The 15843-nt window shown below is 48.2% G+C and overlaps 1 protein-coding gene across 1 annotated transcript; it reads right to left on the reverse strand.

Moving 5' to 3' along the window:
* Positions 1–3404: 3404 nt before the first annotated feature.
* Positions 3405–14098, reverse strand: cyp7b1 (cytochrome P450, family 7, subfamily B, polypeptide 1). The gene is made up of 6 exons (XM_072363411.1): positions 13988–14098; positions 10446–10582; positions 8980–9579; positions 6598–6804; positions 6348–6526; positions 3405–6117 (listed from the first exon to the last, which is right to left on the reverse strand). The coding sequence occupies exons 1-6, from the start codon at positions 14056–14058 to the stop codon at positions 5824–5826; spliced, it is 1488 nt and encodes a 495-aa protein (XP_072219512.1). The 5' UTR covers positions 14059–14098; the 3' UTR covers positions 3405–5823.
* Positions 14099–15843: the final 1745 nt, after the last annotated feature.

The following is a 15843-nucleotide window of genomic DNA, read 5'->3' on the forward strand; positions in this document are numbered from 1 at the left end:
ATGGATGGATGATGGATGGATGGATGGATGGATGTTGGATGGATGGATGGATGATGGATGGATGATGGATGGATGGATGGATGGATGATGGATGGATGGATGGATGGATGGATGGATGGATGGATGATGGATGGATGGATGGATGGATGATGGATGGATGTTGGATGGATGGATGGATGATGGATGAATGGATGGATGATGGATGGATGGATGATGGATGGATGGATGGATGATGGATGGATGGATGTTGGATGGATGGATGGATGGATGATGGATGGATGGATGGATGGATGGATGGATGGATGATGGATGGATGGATGGATGGATGATGGATGGATGGATGTTGGATGGATGTTGGATGGATGGATGGATGGATGGATGGATGATGGATGGATGGATGGATGGATGGATGGATGGATGGATGGATGATGGATGGATGATGGATTAATGGATGGATGGATGGATGGATGGATGATGGATGGATGGATGTTGGATGATGGATGGATGGATGGATGTTGGATGGATGGATGGATGGATGGATGATGGATGGATGTTGGATGGATGGATGGATGGATGGATGATGGATGGATGATGGATGGATGGATGGATGGATGGATGGATGGATGGATGATGGATGGATGGATGTTGGATGGATGGATGGATGGATGTTGGATGGATGGATGGATGGATGTTGGATGGATGGATGGATGGATGTTGGATGGATGGATGGATGGATGTTGGATGGATGTTGGATGGATGTTGGATGGATGGATGGATGGATGTTGGATGGATGGATGGATGGATGTTGGATGGATGGATGATGGATGGATGGATGATGGATGGATGGATGATGGATGGATGGATGGATGTTGGATGGATGGATGGATGGATGTTGGATGGATGGATGGATGGATGTTGGATGGATGGATGGATGGATGTTGGATGGATGGTTGGATGGATGGATGGATGGATGGATGGATGGATGTTGGATGGGTGGATGATGGATGGATGATGGATGGATGGATGGATGGATGGATGGATGATGGATGGATGGATGGATGGATGGATGGATGATGGATGGATGATGGATGGATGATGGATGTTGGATGGATGGTTGGATGGATGGATGGATGGATGGATGGATGGATGGATGGATGATGGATGATGGATGGATGGATGGATGGATGATGGATGGATGGATGATGGATGGATGGATGATGGATGGATGATGGATGGATGGATGGATGGATGGATGGATGGATGATGGATGATGGATGGATGGATGGATGGATGGATGGATGATGGATGGATGGATGGATGGATGGATGGATGGATGGATGGATGGATGGATGATGGATGATGGATGGATGGATGGATGGATGGATGGATGGATGATGGATGGATGGATGGATGGATGGATGATGGATGGATGGATGGATGGATGATGGATGGATGGATGATGGATGGATGGATGATGGATGGATGATGGATGGATGATGGATGGATGGATGGATGGATGGATGGATGGATGGATGGATGGATGATGGATGATGGATGGATGGATGGATGGATGGATGGATGATGGATGGATGGATGGATGGATGGATGATGGATGGATGTTGGATGGATGGATGGATGGATGTTGGATGGATGGATGGATGGATGTTGGATGGATGGTTGGATGGATGGATGAGTGAATTATCGCACACAGATATCAGTTTTTATTTGTGGTTTCCCATGACGTTTAAGGCCTCTTGGATCCATATTACAGGCACTACTGGGTTCTAATATTATTATTATGTCAGTTATTTGCTAAACTTCAAAAACTTTAAGGCCATCCAGGTTTTTTTTTATCTTAGAGACACAAACAGAGATTTTACTGTGGGATGAGATACTATATTTCCTCAGGAGCTTTTTATACTGACGCATTGTTCCAGGTGAGACCAAAGGATGATGTGGTCACCCGAGTATGTAGCTAATAGGAGACCAATAAACTCTGTGGGACTCAAAGATGGACTCCTGAACGTTCTGCAGAAGTGTTTAAATAAACATGTAATCCATCGGGTTGGTCCAGACAGATTCTGTGAGGTTCTGGTCTCCACGTATACTTCTTTTCGTTTTGCTGCATTTCATCAGTCAGAAGTTTGTAGTTTGGGAGTGAAACGGGACCTCACCACCTTCTTCTTTTGGCTCGTCAGTCTTATCGTAGCCCTGCCCAGATGTGGGCCTCCTTATCATCTACTCTTCCTCCACAGCTTCACACAGCTGTCTGAGATGTAAGATGTGACCTCAAACTCATTCAGAACATGTGAGAAGTACCTCCCTTACAAACAGTTGCCCCCTGCTGGAGGTTGGACAGAATGCAGGTTTCCTCCTCACTGGCTTCATCCTTCTTCTGTAAAGACATTTGATCCAGTTCAGAGCTGAAAAGCAGAAAGCTGCACCTCAGCTCTGAACACTCAGGAGTTAGAGGAGACTCTGGGGTTCTACCCAACGACCTGAAGCTTTGGTGCCGCTCTGGGAGTACCGCCCCCTCCTGCTGGAAACGGGTACCGCACCAAATCCATCAGAACTGGAACAGCAGATCATTACATGAGAAGACCAATGTGATTAGTGCTGAAACTTTGGCTTGAATCATCCATTTTCTATACTCGCTTAATCTGTCGGTCGTGGGGGGGGCTGGAGTCTATCCCAGCGGTCTGGGTTTAAAATATTTATCTAGATGTTTATGTAAACAATTAGAGAGAAACTCAGGACATTAAAGTTCAGTTTAATAAAGTTAATTCATAAAAAAGAAAAGCTTTCATTGTGTTTTCCATGTTTGAGCAGAACTGAAGCCAACAGATGAGCTGCAGCTCTCACATTAAATGAGTTTTTATCATCACAAACGGCTCTGACACGGTGCTTCGACACCGCCGGGTACAGCCTTTACCACAGAAGAAGAGACATCTGACGGCAGACAAATGTGGGGCGAGTGACTCCATCAGTATGTGACTGTGTGCCACTCACATCCATTTTAGGTTCCATTTCACTTCAGATTTTAGTTGTTGTTAAAAGTCGAAACCAAACTTCACCCTTTCACTAAATTCTCTAAAAGCTGAAAAACACTTGATATAAGACTCAAAACGAGTCAGTTCATAAGATTTAAAGAAATTCCTTCGATGTGTTCCTGAGAAACTGAAGACAAACGGATGCTGTGATTTTAACTGTCTTACAGACTAAATAAAGTACATATCTATAGTATATATGAAGTTAATTTCACTTTAATTCCTCAGTTACAGCTCTGCTGTTGCTCCTTTAATGCAGTGTTCAGTTATAAATGAAAATAGAACCAGTGAAGCACATGAAAACTCCATTTACTGAGAAGCAGACGTTTTCTACAAAGCAGGAAAACTTAAACCTGGTCATAGTTGATCAGTTTGAACCTTTATTTAACACGAAAAAGAGCAAAGAACTGATTCTCAGAGTTTTCAGAGATTCATTTCATCATATTTAGAACCAAAAGTAGAATCTGCTGCAGAAACACTCAGTGAAAGCTGTTCTGGAGCCAAAGAAAGACAGAAAGTTTATAGAATCTGCAGCAACAGCTTCTGGAGCTTCTCCAAGCAGCAGGTTACCTGCTGCCAGGTGAGGGTGTCAGGATTGGGTATAAAAGCAGCTTCCACCAAAGGTTCAGCCTCTCCAACAAGGATGGGTCGTGGCTCACCGCTTTGGGCCAAACTCCATCAGAGAATCGTCAATAAGTTCAGGAAATATTCCTCAGAGTCAGACTGTAAAGAACTTTGGTCTTTCAGCTTCTACAGAGCAGGATATTGGGAACAGATTCAGGGAGTCTGGGGAAGTCTCAGTGTGGAAAGGCCAAGGACAGAAAGCCCTGCTGGATGAGCTCGGAGCCCTCAGGCAGCACTGCAGGAGAAACCGTCAGGCCACCATGATCCATACAGCCACATGGGCTCAGGAGGAGCTGGGAAAAGCATTTCCACTCAACACAGTCCACGGCTGCATCCAGAAATGTGAGCTGAAGCTGCATCACACCAGGAGGAAGCCATATATCAGCTCTGAGCAGAACCACGGCCCAGTTCTCTGGACTCCAGCTCAGCTCAGAGGGACAGAAAGACAGTGGACACGTGTTCTGTGGGCAGATGAGTCCACGTTTCAGCTGCTTCTGGGAAAAACTGCTGAGAAAGAGCATCCAGCTGTTCTCAGAGGAAGGTTTAAAGCCAGCGTCTGTGATGGTCTGGGGCTGCAGCAGAGTCCAGGGCATGGAGGGCTTCATCTGGGTGAAGGTACCACTGATGCACAGCTGGATGTTGGAGTTCTGCAGAGACAGATGCTGCCATCAAGGTGACTTCTGTGGTTATTTCAGCAGGACGATGCCAGACCTCATTCTGCAGGACTTCCAGCAGCTTCAGACACACAGAGTGTGTGAGCTCGGCTGCCTGCCTGCAGTCCACATCTGTCTCCTGCTGCAGATGTTGGAGCATCATGAAGAGGAGAACCAGACAACCAGGGACTGCTGAGCAGCTGGAATCTGGGATTCAGCAGGAATGGACTCAGATTCCTGTGAAAAACTCAGTTCAAAGCATCAAAAAGAGTCATTAAAGGAAGCTGAAGGATGGAAACATGAGTCTGGAGCAGCTTCCACTGAGTGTTGATGCTGCAGATTCTACGTTTGGTTCTGCTTTCTGAACACAAAGAAGACTGAGAATCCGTTCTGTTGAATTGTTTCTGTTAAGTTTCAAACACATCAACTAACTGCAGATTTGAGTTTTGAAAACTTCTCAGTTTTTCTAGGGGGGGGGTTCTGAATCCAGGGAAGTCACTTTCCCACAGCTCAGTTTACAGTTGGATGCTCGGGACGGGTTTAAAAGTTCAACATTTTCACAGAATTAAATGTTCACAGTTGTGGCAGATTGTGCAGATGTTAGAGACCTCAGATACTTTTCAAGCAGCTAAAATGCAGCTACGACATCCGTGGGTGTGTTTCTGAAAAGTCATTCGGCTTCGGAGGGTAGAACGAGGTCGTAGTTTCACAGAATGTCCGGAACGTGGAGCTTTGTGAGCCGCTAACAGGAGGCTAACAGGAGGATAACAGAAAGCTAACAGGAAGCTAGGAGGAAGCTAGGAGGAAGCTAACAGGAGGCTAACAGGAAGCTAGCAGGAAGCTAACAGGAAGCTAGGAGGAAGCTAACAGGAAGCTAACAGGATGCTAGCAGGAGGCTAACAGGAGGCTAACAGGATGCTAGCAGGAGGCTAACAGGAGGCTAACAGGAAGCTAGCAGGAAGCTAACAGGAGGCTAACAGGAGGCTAACGGGAAGATAGCAGGAAGCTAACAGGAGGCTAGCAGGAAGCTAGCAGGAGGCTAGCAGGAAGCTAGCAGGAAGCTAACAGGAAGCTAGCAGGAAGCTAACAGGAGGCTAACAGGAGGCTAACAGGAGGCTAACAGGAGGCTAACAGGAAGCTAACAGGAGGCTAACAGAAAGAAACGGGAATTTGGATTAGAATTTTGGTGCTAAATGAATAAACTAAACTGAAAGCTTAGTGAAACATCAAATGTGTAGAAATCACAGCAATACGAGCGACTGTTCAGGTGCTGCTGGACTTCAGCTGGTTGGAAACAGGCTGCAGACCCTGGCTGCTTTAAGGTTGCAGAAAGGAAAACTGGCTTCATTAAGAGAAGCTGCGAAGCTCAGGTTTAGTGAAAGAAGCTGAAAACATTCAGCTGCCGGAAGCTTCTGATTCTTCAGCTGCTAACTGTCTCAGTTATGATGATCTCTGTGAAAACGACGCAGAGCAGGAAGACCTCTGCTAAGCGGGTCCCGTTAGGCGGCTCGCTGTCTGTAGCGGAAGCGCACGTCTGTGGAGGGCAGCAGGATTCCCAGTCCGACCCGGCTGGAGTCCAGCGTGGGTCGGCTCTGGCCCTCCTCCAGCTGCAGGTCGAAGTAGAGCAGCAGCAGGACCACAAACTGCTTGATCTCGTTGATGGCGAAGTATCGGCCGGGACAGATGGAGGAGCCGGAGCCGAACGGCATCAGGTAGTACCTGAGCCTCTGACCATCCTTGTAGAAGTCGGTTTTCTCTCTGCCGTCCTGCACGAAGCGGTTGAACCGGAACGCCTGAGGAGACAGGAGGACAGGTAACACCTCTGCAGGAGTTCATCTAAACACAGAACTTCTTATGGGACTCAGATGCAGTTCTGTTAAATCCCAGCAGGTGGCAGCAGAGCACATCTTCCACACAGCGTCCTGAAGCCCTCCTAAAGGACCCGTGAGCAGCTGAGGCGCCCTGTGGCTGCACGCCTCTGTGTTACGGTAAGCCGGTAGCAGTGTTGACAGGATGTCGGTACCTGCGGCTCCTCGTAGATCTCGGGGTCCAGGTGCATGCTCTGTGGGTACAGGGCGATGATGTCACCTTTTCTGACGGCCGTCGAGCGAGTAGCGTCCAGCCGCAGGGTGAAGTCCTCCTGAGCCACCCGGATGTTGGTGGAGGCCGAGGAAAGACGGAGGCTCTCGTTAATGGAGCTCTCTGTGGAGGGAGGAGGCTGGTTATTGATCGGGTGGGGGGGCAGCTTCACATCCTGATCAGTGGGAACGTACCCAGAAAGATGAGCTTGTCCAGCTGCTCCCGGCTGAGCGTCACATCTCTGGCGCTGCTGAACTCCACACCGCTGTCTCTCAGGACCTCCAGGATCTCCTGGTGGACCACCTGCAGAGCTTCAGGGTGGCTCACCAGGAAGTACACGACCCAGAAGGTGGCGGGAAGCGTGTTTCCCACCGAGGCCCACAGAATGGCAAAGTGATGAGCTGAGAGTTGGAGAAAACTGGGTGTCAGAACTTATGAAACAGGTTTCCCACAGCTCATCTCCAGTCCTGGGTCAGGGTCTGTAGATGTCAGGACCCAGGGTCAGACGTGCCTGTAACCTTTAAAGTGTCCTGATCAATAGTTCTGCAGCTTTCTGAAACCTTTAAAGTGTCCTGATCAATAGTTCTGCAGCTTTCTGAAACCTTTAAAGTGTCCTGATCAATAGTTCTGCAGCTTTCTGAAACCTTTAAAGTGTCCTGATCAATAGTTCTGCAGCTTTCTGAAACCTTTAAAGTGTCCTGATCAACAGTTCTGCAGCTTTCTGAAACCTTTAAAGTGTCCTGATCAACAGTTCTGCAGCTTTCTGTAACCTTTAAAGTGTCCTGATCAACAGTTCTGCAGCTTTCTGTAACCTTTAAAGTGTCCTGATCAACAGTTCTGCAGCTTTCTGAAACCTTTAAAGTGTCCTGATCAACAGTTCTGCAGCTTTCTGAAACCTTTAAAGTGTCCTGATCAATAGTTCTGCAGCTTTCTGAAACCTTTAAAGTGTCCTGATCAACAGTTCTGCAGCTTTCTGAAACCTTTAAAGTGTCCTGATCAATAGTTCTGCAGCTTTCTGTAACCTTTAAAGTGTCCTGATCAACAGTTCTGCAGCTTTCTGAAACCTTTAAAGTGTCCTGATCAACAGTTCTGCAGCTTTCTGAAACCTTTAAAGTGTCCTGATCAATAGTTCTGCAGCTTTCTGAAACCTTTAAAGTGTCCTGATCAATAGTTCTGCAGCTTTCTGTAACCTTTAAAGTGTCCTGATCAACAGTTCTGCAGCTTTCTGTAACCTTTAAAGTGTCCTGATCAATAGTTCTGCAGCTTTCTGTAACCTTTAAAGTGTCCTGATCAACAGTTCTGCAGCTTTCTGAAACCTTTAAAGTGTCCTGATCAACAGTTCTGCAGCTTTCTGAAACCTTTAAAGTGTCCTGATCAATAGTTCTGCAGCTTTCTGAAACCTTTAAAGTGTCCTGATCAATAGTTCTGCAGCTTTCTGAAACCTTTAAAGTGTCCTGATCAACAGTTCTGCAGCTTTCTGAAACCTTTAAAGTGTCCTGATCAATAGTTCTGCAGCTTTCTGAAACCTTTAAAGTGTCCTGATCAATAGTTCTGCAGCTTTCTGAAACCTTTAAAGTGTCCTGATCAATAGTTCTGCAGCTTTCTGTAACCTTTAAAGTGTCCTGATCAATAGTTCTGCAGCTTTCTGTAACCTTTAAAGTGTCCTGATCAACAGTTCTGCAGCTTTCTGTAACCTTTAAAGTGTCCTGATCAACAGTTCTGCAGCTTTCTGAAACCTTTAAAGTGTCCTGATCAACAGTTCTGCAGCTTTCTGAAACCTTTAAAGTGTCCTGATCAACAGTTCTGCAGCTTTCTGAAACCTTTAAAGTGTCCTGATCAACAGTTCTGCAGCTTTCTGAAACCTTTAAAGTGTCCTGATCAACAGTTCTGCAGCTTTCTGAAACCTTTAAAGTGTCCTGATCAACAGTTCTGCAGCTTTCTGAAACCTTTAAAGTGTCCTGATCAACAGTTCTGCAGCTTTCTGAAACCTTTAAAGTGTCCTGATCAACAGTTCTGCAGCTTTCTGAAACCTTTAAAGTGTCCTGATCAACAGTTCTGCAGCTTTCTGAAACCTTTAAAGTGTCCTGATCAACAGTTCTGCAGCTTTCTGAGACCTTTAAAGTGTCCTGATCAATAGTTCTGCAGCTTTCTGTAACCTTTAAAGTGTCCTGATCAACAGTTCTGCAGCTTTCTGTAACCTTTAAAGTGTCCTGATCAACAGTTCTGCAGCTTTCTGTAACCTTTAAAGTGTCCTGATCAATAGTTCTGCAGCTTTCTGAAGCTCTTTCACAGTTTTTTCCCTCATTTTCAGTCCAGTCTGTGTTGGAGAATAAAGACCAAGGCCTCTGGGTCCTGAACCTTTCCCACCTCTGAGCCGTGTTAACAGAACCGAGGGAACAAAGCAAATGTTTTCATCAAACACGTAATGAGCAGCGTTGGAGGCTGGTTACAGAGCGATCCGAAGGTTGCTGCGATCGGTGCATTCCTGGTTTAAACATTTCTTAAGCTTCTCATTGGTGGTTCCACACTCCTCCACCTCCCACTCACACAGATTTGCAGGTAAAGGTCGTTTGTACCTGCTTTGTCGACGTCCCTCATGGCGTCGTACTGCTCAAACAGCTCCGACCGTCTCCTGATGAACTGAGACGTGTTGGACCAACGCGACATCTGCTGCGGCAGGAAGTAGCTGATCAGCTTCTCTCGGGTGGCCTTGGTCCGCCCCAGCAGCCCGATGGGGATCTGAGCGATGAGGAGTGGAAACATGCTGTCAAACTTGACAAAGTCGCTCCTCAGCCCGTCCATCCCGCTGTGGCGTCTGGCGCTCGCTGGCGTGCCGTAAATGGTGAGGAAAGTGGCCTCGAACATAACCGAGGAGCAGAACTCGTACATGTTGGCGCTCCTCCAGCCGCCATCCCGACTAAAATGTTCCTGATGGAACACCAGCATCAGGTTACCCATCATGCTCTCTGTCAGGGGCGTGAGGCTGTCGCCCTGAAGGAGCTGGAAGGAGCGTTTGATCTGGTCCCAGAGTCCGGGGAACGTCCCGCTCTGGACGGGCGGGTAACCGAAGGTCACGGGCGCCACCTTATTGGTGAACTCGTGGAAGTCCAGCTGCCGGCCGTGTTTGATGATGCTCGGGTAGAGCAACGGGTCCATGATGAAGGTCATGTATTTACCTGCAGGGCAGAGAACCAACAATGACAAACGTCTGGAAACTGGAGGCATGAAAACAACTTAAAAGAGCAAATTCATCTGAAAAGCTGTTCCGCTCCTCTTCAAACAGAAGTCAGAGCGTGTTGGTGCGGCTGTGCTGAGGAAACAGGAAGTGCCAGGAAGCCGCTGACCACCTGTCCAACCACCCGAGTCCTGTTCCACAGTCTGTCCTCTCTGGGCTGCTGTAGTTCCAGGTCAAATCAAATTCTATTCATATGGCAGCTTTCAAAGCAACAAAGTGCCTCACAGAGGCTAAAAAGAGCAAAGATAAAACATAGCAACCGGAACAGAAATACATGGCAAAGCTCCTGCCGTGTAACATGTGCCAGAACCGGTTACTGCCGTCAGTCCAAGAAGGGCAGAAATCTGCTTCCGCTGTTTCTTTCAGAACCAGAAAGGTTTGAAAAGGGGAAGGAAGTCCTACCTTAGATGAACTTTCATTAACTACAGCCAGCAGAAGCTCATTGTCCATAAAGTGGAAACAACACCAGGGACAGAGGCTGAATTCTTTCTGCAACACATCCCATAACAGCCAGGACACTTTGGACCGTTTTGGACCGAGGGGGGGGGTTATCTCTGGGACAGGCCTTCTGTCCCATTCAGGTCTGAATGGGGGGGGGCCCTAAACTGCTTTTATGGAACGTGTTGCAGGTCTGAAATGTAAAACCGATGTTTGTTAACAGCAGAAAGCAACAGTTTTATCTGTGTGAGTTCATTCTTTTCCCTTCTCTGATGTGGGGGGGGCTGTGTACTTCCTGTGGTCGTTATGGGTGGAGGAGCTCCTCTTCCTGTTGGATAAACTGAACCTTTCACCTGTTTCTGTACCAACCTGCTATCTGGACCGTGAACACGTCTCCAAACTTCCTCTTTTGTTCTTCCAGAAACTTGTGAGCATCTTTTCCGAAGTCCAAAGCCTTCCCGATGAAAGGGATCCAGCCTTTTAGTAAAGGAGGCTCACCGTCTCTCCTGCAGGAGGAAACAGGACACTCGCATTATTTGAATAGCTTCATTTCATTCATAGCAGCTCATGTGAGTCCACACTGTTAATGATTCCCCTCCTGAGCCTTTGAGCGATTGTGTAACTTTAAGGAGGAGCAGAGTGAGCTTGTTCAGACATTCCTGCTGCTTCGGGCTCTGGGCTGAAGATAAGTGGAAGAACACGTCCGGCCGCCTTCCTCTCCTGCTGCGTCCTGAACTCTTTGGGTTCTTCTGGCTCAGCTCAGCAGCTCCTCAGATAAAAACTGGACACAATGACCGTCACACAGCGGCTTTAGACACCGTCCGGGTCAAACAGAACCAGAACCTGCAGCGGTATCATGGAGTCAGACTGACGAATCCAGCAAACTGACCCAAGCATTTAGAATTAAATCTAATCACACGACATGAAAGTTTCAGAAAATGTGGAGCTGTTCAGCACCAGAACACTGGAGGAGCTTCATGAGCAGAACCTCAGAACCTTCAACACGGCCCACTAACTGAATGTTCCTCGTCTGAGAGGCATCATGGGGCGGTTTTCTGAGTCATCGTTCCAGATCAGCAGCAGCAGCAAGTCTGAGCAAGGCTGCAGCACACCCAGCGTGCCATGCTGCGCCTCCTCGGGTTTCACAGCGAGGGGAGAGCCGACGGGACCAAAAACAACCGACACATCGGGTCGGTCCTGGCAGGACAGAAGACAGGAAACGTATCCCTAAAAGGCTTTAGAGAACAAAACCAGAGAAAAGCACCTGAAAGAAAGAGCGACAGCAGCTAAAACTAAACCCACTGAAACACGCTCAGGTACTGATCCAGCTGCTGGGAAACCAGCACATTGGGTCCATTTCTGTGGACCAGGCTCTGTTCACGGGCTTCGGGTTTCTGAGAAAAACACTGCACCGAAAATAAGATTAAAGTTCTGATCAAAGCTTTGAAACATTCCACACAACGTCCGACTGATGGCTATGAGGTCCACAGCCGAGCTTTTTACACCAAAGTCTTCTGGTTCTGGTTCAGAACCCAACGGATCAGACTCAGAAAACTGCTGCTTTAGCAGAACCACCTCTCTGCGGGTCAGAACAGAGAACATCAGGGGCTGGGGACAGAGCTATGGAGCCCAACTGCAACCCGGCCTTAAACCGGGTCAGAGAGGAGCTCCGTCAGAACCCGGGTCAGAGAGGAGCTCCGTCAGAACCCGGGCCTTAAACCGGGTCAGAGAGGAGCTCCGTCAGAACCCGGGCCTTAAACCGGGTCAGAGAGGCGCTACGTTAGAACCCGGGCCTTAAACCGGGTCAGAGAGGCGCTACTTTAGAACCCGGGTCAGAGAGGAGCTCCGTCAGAACCCGGGCCTTAAACCGGGTCAGAGAGGCGCTACGTTAGAACCCGGGCCTTAAACCGGGTCAGAGAGGCGCTACGTTAGAACCCGGGCCTTAAACCGGGTCAGAGAGGCGCTACGTTAGAACCCGGGCCTTAAACCGGGTCAGAGAGGCGCTACGTTAGAACCCGGGTCAGAGAGGAGCTCCGTTAGAATCCGGGTCAGAGAGGCGCTCCGTTAGAACCCGGGCCTTAAACCGGGTCAGAGAGGCACTCCGTCAGAACCCGGTCAGAGAGGCGCTACGTTAGAACCCGGGCCTTGAACCGGGTCAGAGAGGAGCTCCGTTAGAACCCGGTCAGAGAGGAGCTCCGTCAGAACCCGGGCCTTAAACTGGGTCAGTCCCTGACGCCTCTTGGCGCTCTGAGGTCGGAGGAATGTGACCATCGGAGCGTTTTCCTCTGGGGCGGAGGGCAGCTGACCTACTTGTCATTAAACAGCACAATGAGCCTGCTGAGGAGGTACTGATCCGCGCACCATACCGGTCAGGCCCCTAAAAGCAGAATGGGAGGCAGAGCCTTCAGTTATCAGGCCCCTAAAAGCAGAATGGGAGGCAGAGCCTTCAGTTATCAGGCCCCTAAAAGCAGAATGGGAGGCAGAGCCTTCAGTTATCAGGCCCCTAAAAGCAGAATGGGAGGCAGAGCCTTCAGTTATCAGGCCCCTAAAAGCAGAATGGGAGGCAGAGCCTTCAGTTATCAGGCCCCTGAAAGCAGAATGGGAGGCAGAGCCTTCAGTTATCAGGCCCCTAAAAGCAGAATGGGAGGCAGAGCCTTCAGTTATCAGGCCCCTAAAAGCAGAATGGGAGGCAGAGCCTTCAGTTATCAGGCCCCTAAAAGCAGAATGGGAGGCAGAGCCTTCAGTTATCAGGCCCCTAAAAGCAGAATGGGAGGCAGAGCCTTCAGTTATCAGGCCCCTAAAAGCAGAATGGGAGGCAGAGCCTTCAGTTATCAGGCCCCTAAAAGCAGAATGGGAGGCAGAGCCTTCAGTTATCAGGCCCCTAAAAGCAGAATGGGAGGCAGAGCCTTCAGTTATCAGGCCCCTCTCTGTGGAACCAGCTGCCAGTTTGGCTTCAGGAAGCAGACACCCTCTCTACCTTTAAGATCAGGCTGAAACATTCCTTTCTGATAAAGCTTATAGTTAGGGATGGCTCAGGTGAGCCTAAAACATCCCATAGTTCTGCTGCTATAGGCCCAGCCTGTTGGGGGAGCTCCCATGATGCACCTCTCCTCCCTCCATGTACAGATGACATCATTGCTGTCATTAACTTGTGTTTCTCTCTCTCAGCAGGTGTCTCTGGCCTGGTGTTACGCTGCTTGTTGTCCCCTCTTTCCTGTCCTCTCAGCCCCAGCTGGTCCAGGCAGATGGACCCTTCCTGGTTCTGGTTCTGATGGAGGTTTCTTCCTGTTAAAGGGAGTTTTTTTTCTCCACACTCGCCTCGTGCAGCTCATGGGATTGGATCAGAGAGAAGTTCAGTGCTACTTATTTAATTGATTCTGTATGAATTGGACTAATTTAGAGTTCAATTTATTGGATTTGATTGAATTACAATTAATTGGATTCTAACTGGCTTGAACTGTGATGTTTCAAGTGTCCTGATGTGACTTTTGCTGTAATTTGGCTCTTTCTAAATAAAACTGAATCCATCATGAACTCACTAACCATCCTTACTGATGAGGAAGGAGCTGATCAGCTGAGAAAAACGAAGCTTCATAGAAACGACGGACACGAGATTAACGATCAGTGATTAGTTTGGGTTAGTCTGGGTTTCTCTGCTCAAGCTGCTGCCCCCGCGACCCGACCCCCGGATAAGCGGCAGATGATGGATGGATGGATGGATTAGTTTGGATCAAGACGGAACCGAACAGCTTCCAGACTCACGGAGGTAGAAGCAGAACCTGAGCCGCAGAACTTCTCCTCTTCTTTTTCTCTATTTCTAAGTTACACAAGAAAACACACGAGCAGAGTCTGAGAAGCGGAACCGGCTCGCAGAGACCAGAACCGGGTCAGAGAGGAGCGGGAAGACTGACCTGTTCCTGCCGCGGAGGACGCAGAGCAGCAGGCAGAGCAGGCCGAGCAGGAGCAGCAGCAGCGGGGACATGATCCGACTCACTTCACCGAGCAGAGACGCCACCTGCCTGTTATATACTACACAAACCCCACTTCCGGTCAGCGCTGTCACAATAAAAGTCCTGACTCCACCGCTGATTGATTCTGTGGATAATCTGACACGATCAGACGACAGCCATGAAATAAACAGGATGTAAGAGCAGGAGACAGGTTCGTGAACAGCAACAAACCTCTGACATCACAAACAAACACACAAACAAACCATAAACAAACAATAAACAAACAAACAAACAATAAACAAACAAACCATAAACAAACAAACAAACAAACCATAAACAAGCAAACAAGCTTCCGGCTCTGCAGCATTTAGGTCACCTGACAGCAGAGAAATGATAAAGCTTCTGTGACCAAGAGCTTCACCATCAGTTCAGTACACAAAGAAAGGTCAAAGAAAAACAGTAAAACACGTGACCTCCATCTGCAAAGCAAGTAAAGTGCGCGCGGACTGACTCATCAGAACTATGAGCGATATTTACCGGGTCATTTATGAGTGAGCGTCTCACAGGCTGCCTCTGAGCGTTTATTGTGAAGATTAAACACTGTAACTTCCTGTCGTGTTATCTGTTGTTTCCAGTCCTGAGAAAGTACAATAAACACAGTAAACTCCGAGGGTCATTGGCAGCTGCTTTTATGGAATTATTGGCCTTCGCCAGCTGCAATCTGTAAGAGATTAATTAGCTCAAAGTGACTCAAAGGCTGAAGCAGGTCTGAGCCTGCTGCTGTTGTGATAAACATGTTTCAGTTCTTCAGTTCTGTAACACTTTATTAATCCCTGAAGGTAAATTATATCCCTGCAGTATTCATTATTATCAAAGATCAGCTGTTACAGATAACAGAATAAAACATGTGGTAGGAACCTTCAGAGGTCTCCATCTGTGGGTTGGGCTGTTGGTGTGCAACATTTTAGCTGAAGGTGTCTGTTACGGCCCTTTCAGCGTGCATCTTTCTCAGAAGATAAGATTTTGACTGGAGCACTGGGCTCTGATTAGTGCAACTCAGTACACCTGGTTCTGTGAGCCGCTGATCAGAGTTCTGTCTCTTTTCCATTTGCTTCTCTTGCTCCCTGAGGACAGCAGCATATTTTGGTTCTGTTGGCATTACCTTTTGGTTCTGAGGTTTCGCACCATACAACAAACTTTCCACTGACAGCATCACTGCACTAACTGATTGCCACTGTAACATTTATTCTTTACTGTTAGCGCAGACAGAGCGGTAACACTAAAGGACATTTCATCTTGGTATTTTTCATCCAAATACCGGCACCATGTCCATCCCAGAAACTGCTGCTGAGGGCAGTCAGTGGTGCTCTCATGATGATGACCAGCTGAATGTTTGAAGAGAGAAGGCCATCGACAACTGATGGTAATTCTATGCAGTTAGAGACCCTGTGCCCCCCCCCCCCCCCCCCCCCCCCGCCCCACCCCCACTCACTTGTTGACTCTGGGGAACTTGTTGACTCTGGGGAACATGTTGACTGGGGAACATGTTGACTGGGGAACATGTTGACTCTGGGGAACATGTTGACTCTGGGGAACATGTTGACTCTGGGGAACTTGTTGACTGGGGAACATGTTGACTCTCTGGGGAACATGTTGACTGGGGAACATGTTGACTCTGGGGAACTTGTTGACTCTGGGGAACATGTTGACTGGGGAACATGTTGACTCTCTGGGGAACATGTTGACTGGGGAACATGTTGACTCTGGGGAACTTGTTGACTCTATGGGGAACATGTTGACTCTGGGGAACTTGTTGA

Source organism: Leuresthes tenuis, unplaced genomic scaffold (assembly GCF_036924035.1).
Source record: "Leuresthes tenuis unplaced genomic scaffold, fLeuTen1.0.hap1 SCAF_14, whole genome shotgun sequence".
Taxonomy (NCBI): Eukaryota; Metazoa; Chordata; class Actinopteri; order Atheriniformes; family Atherinopsidae; genus Leuresthes; species Leuresthes tenuis.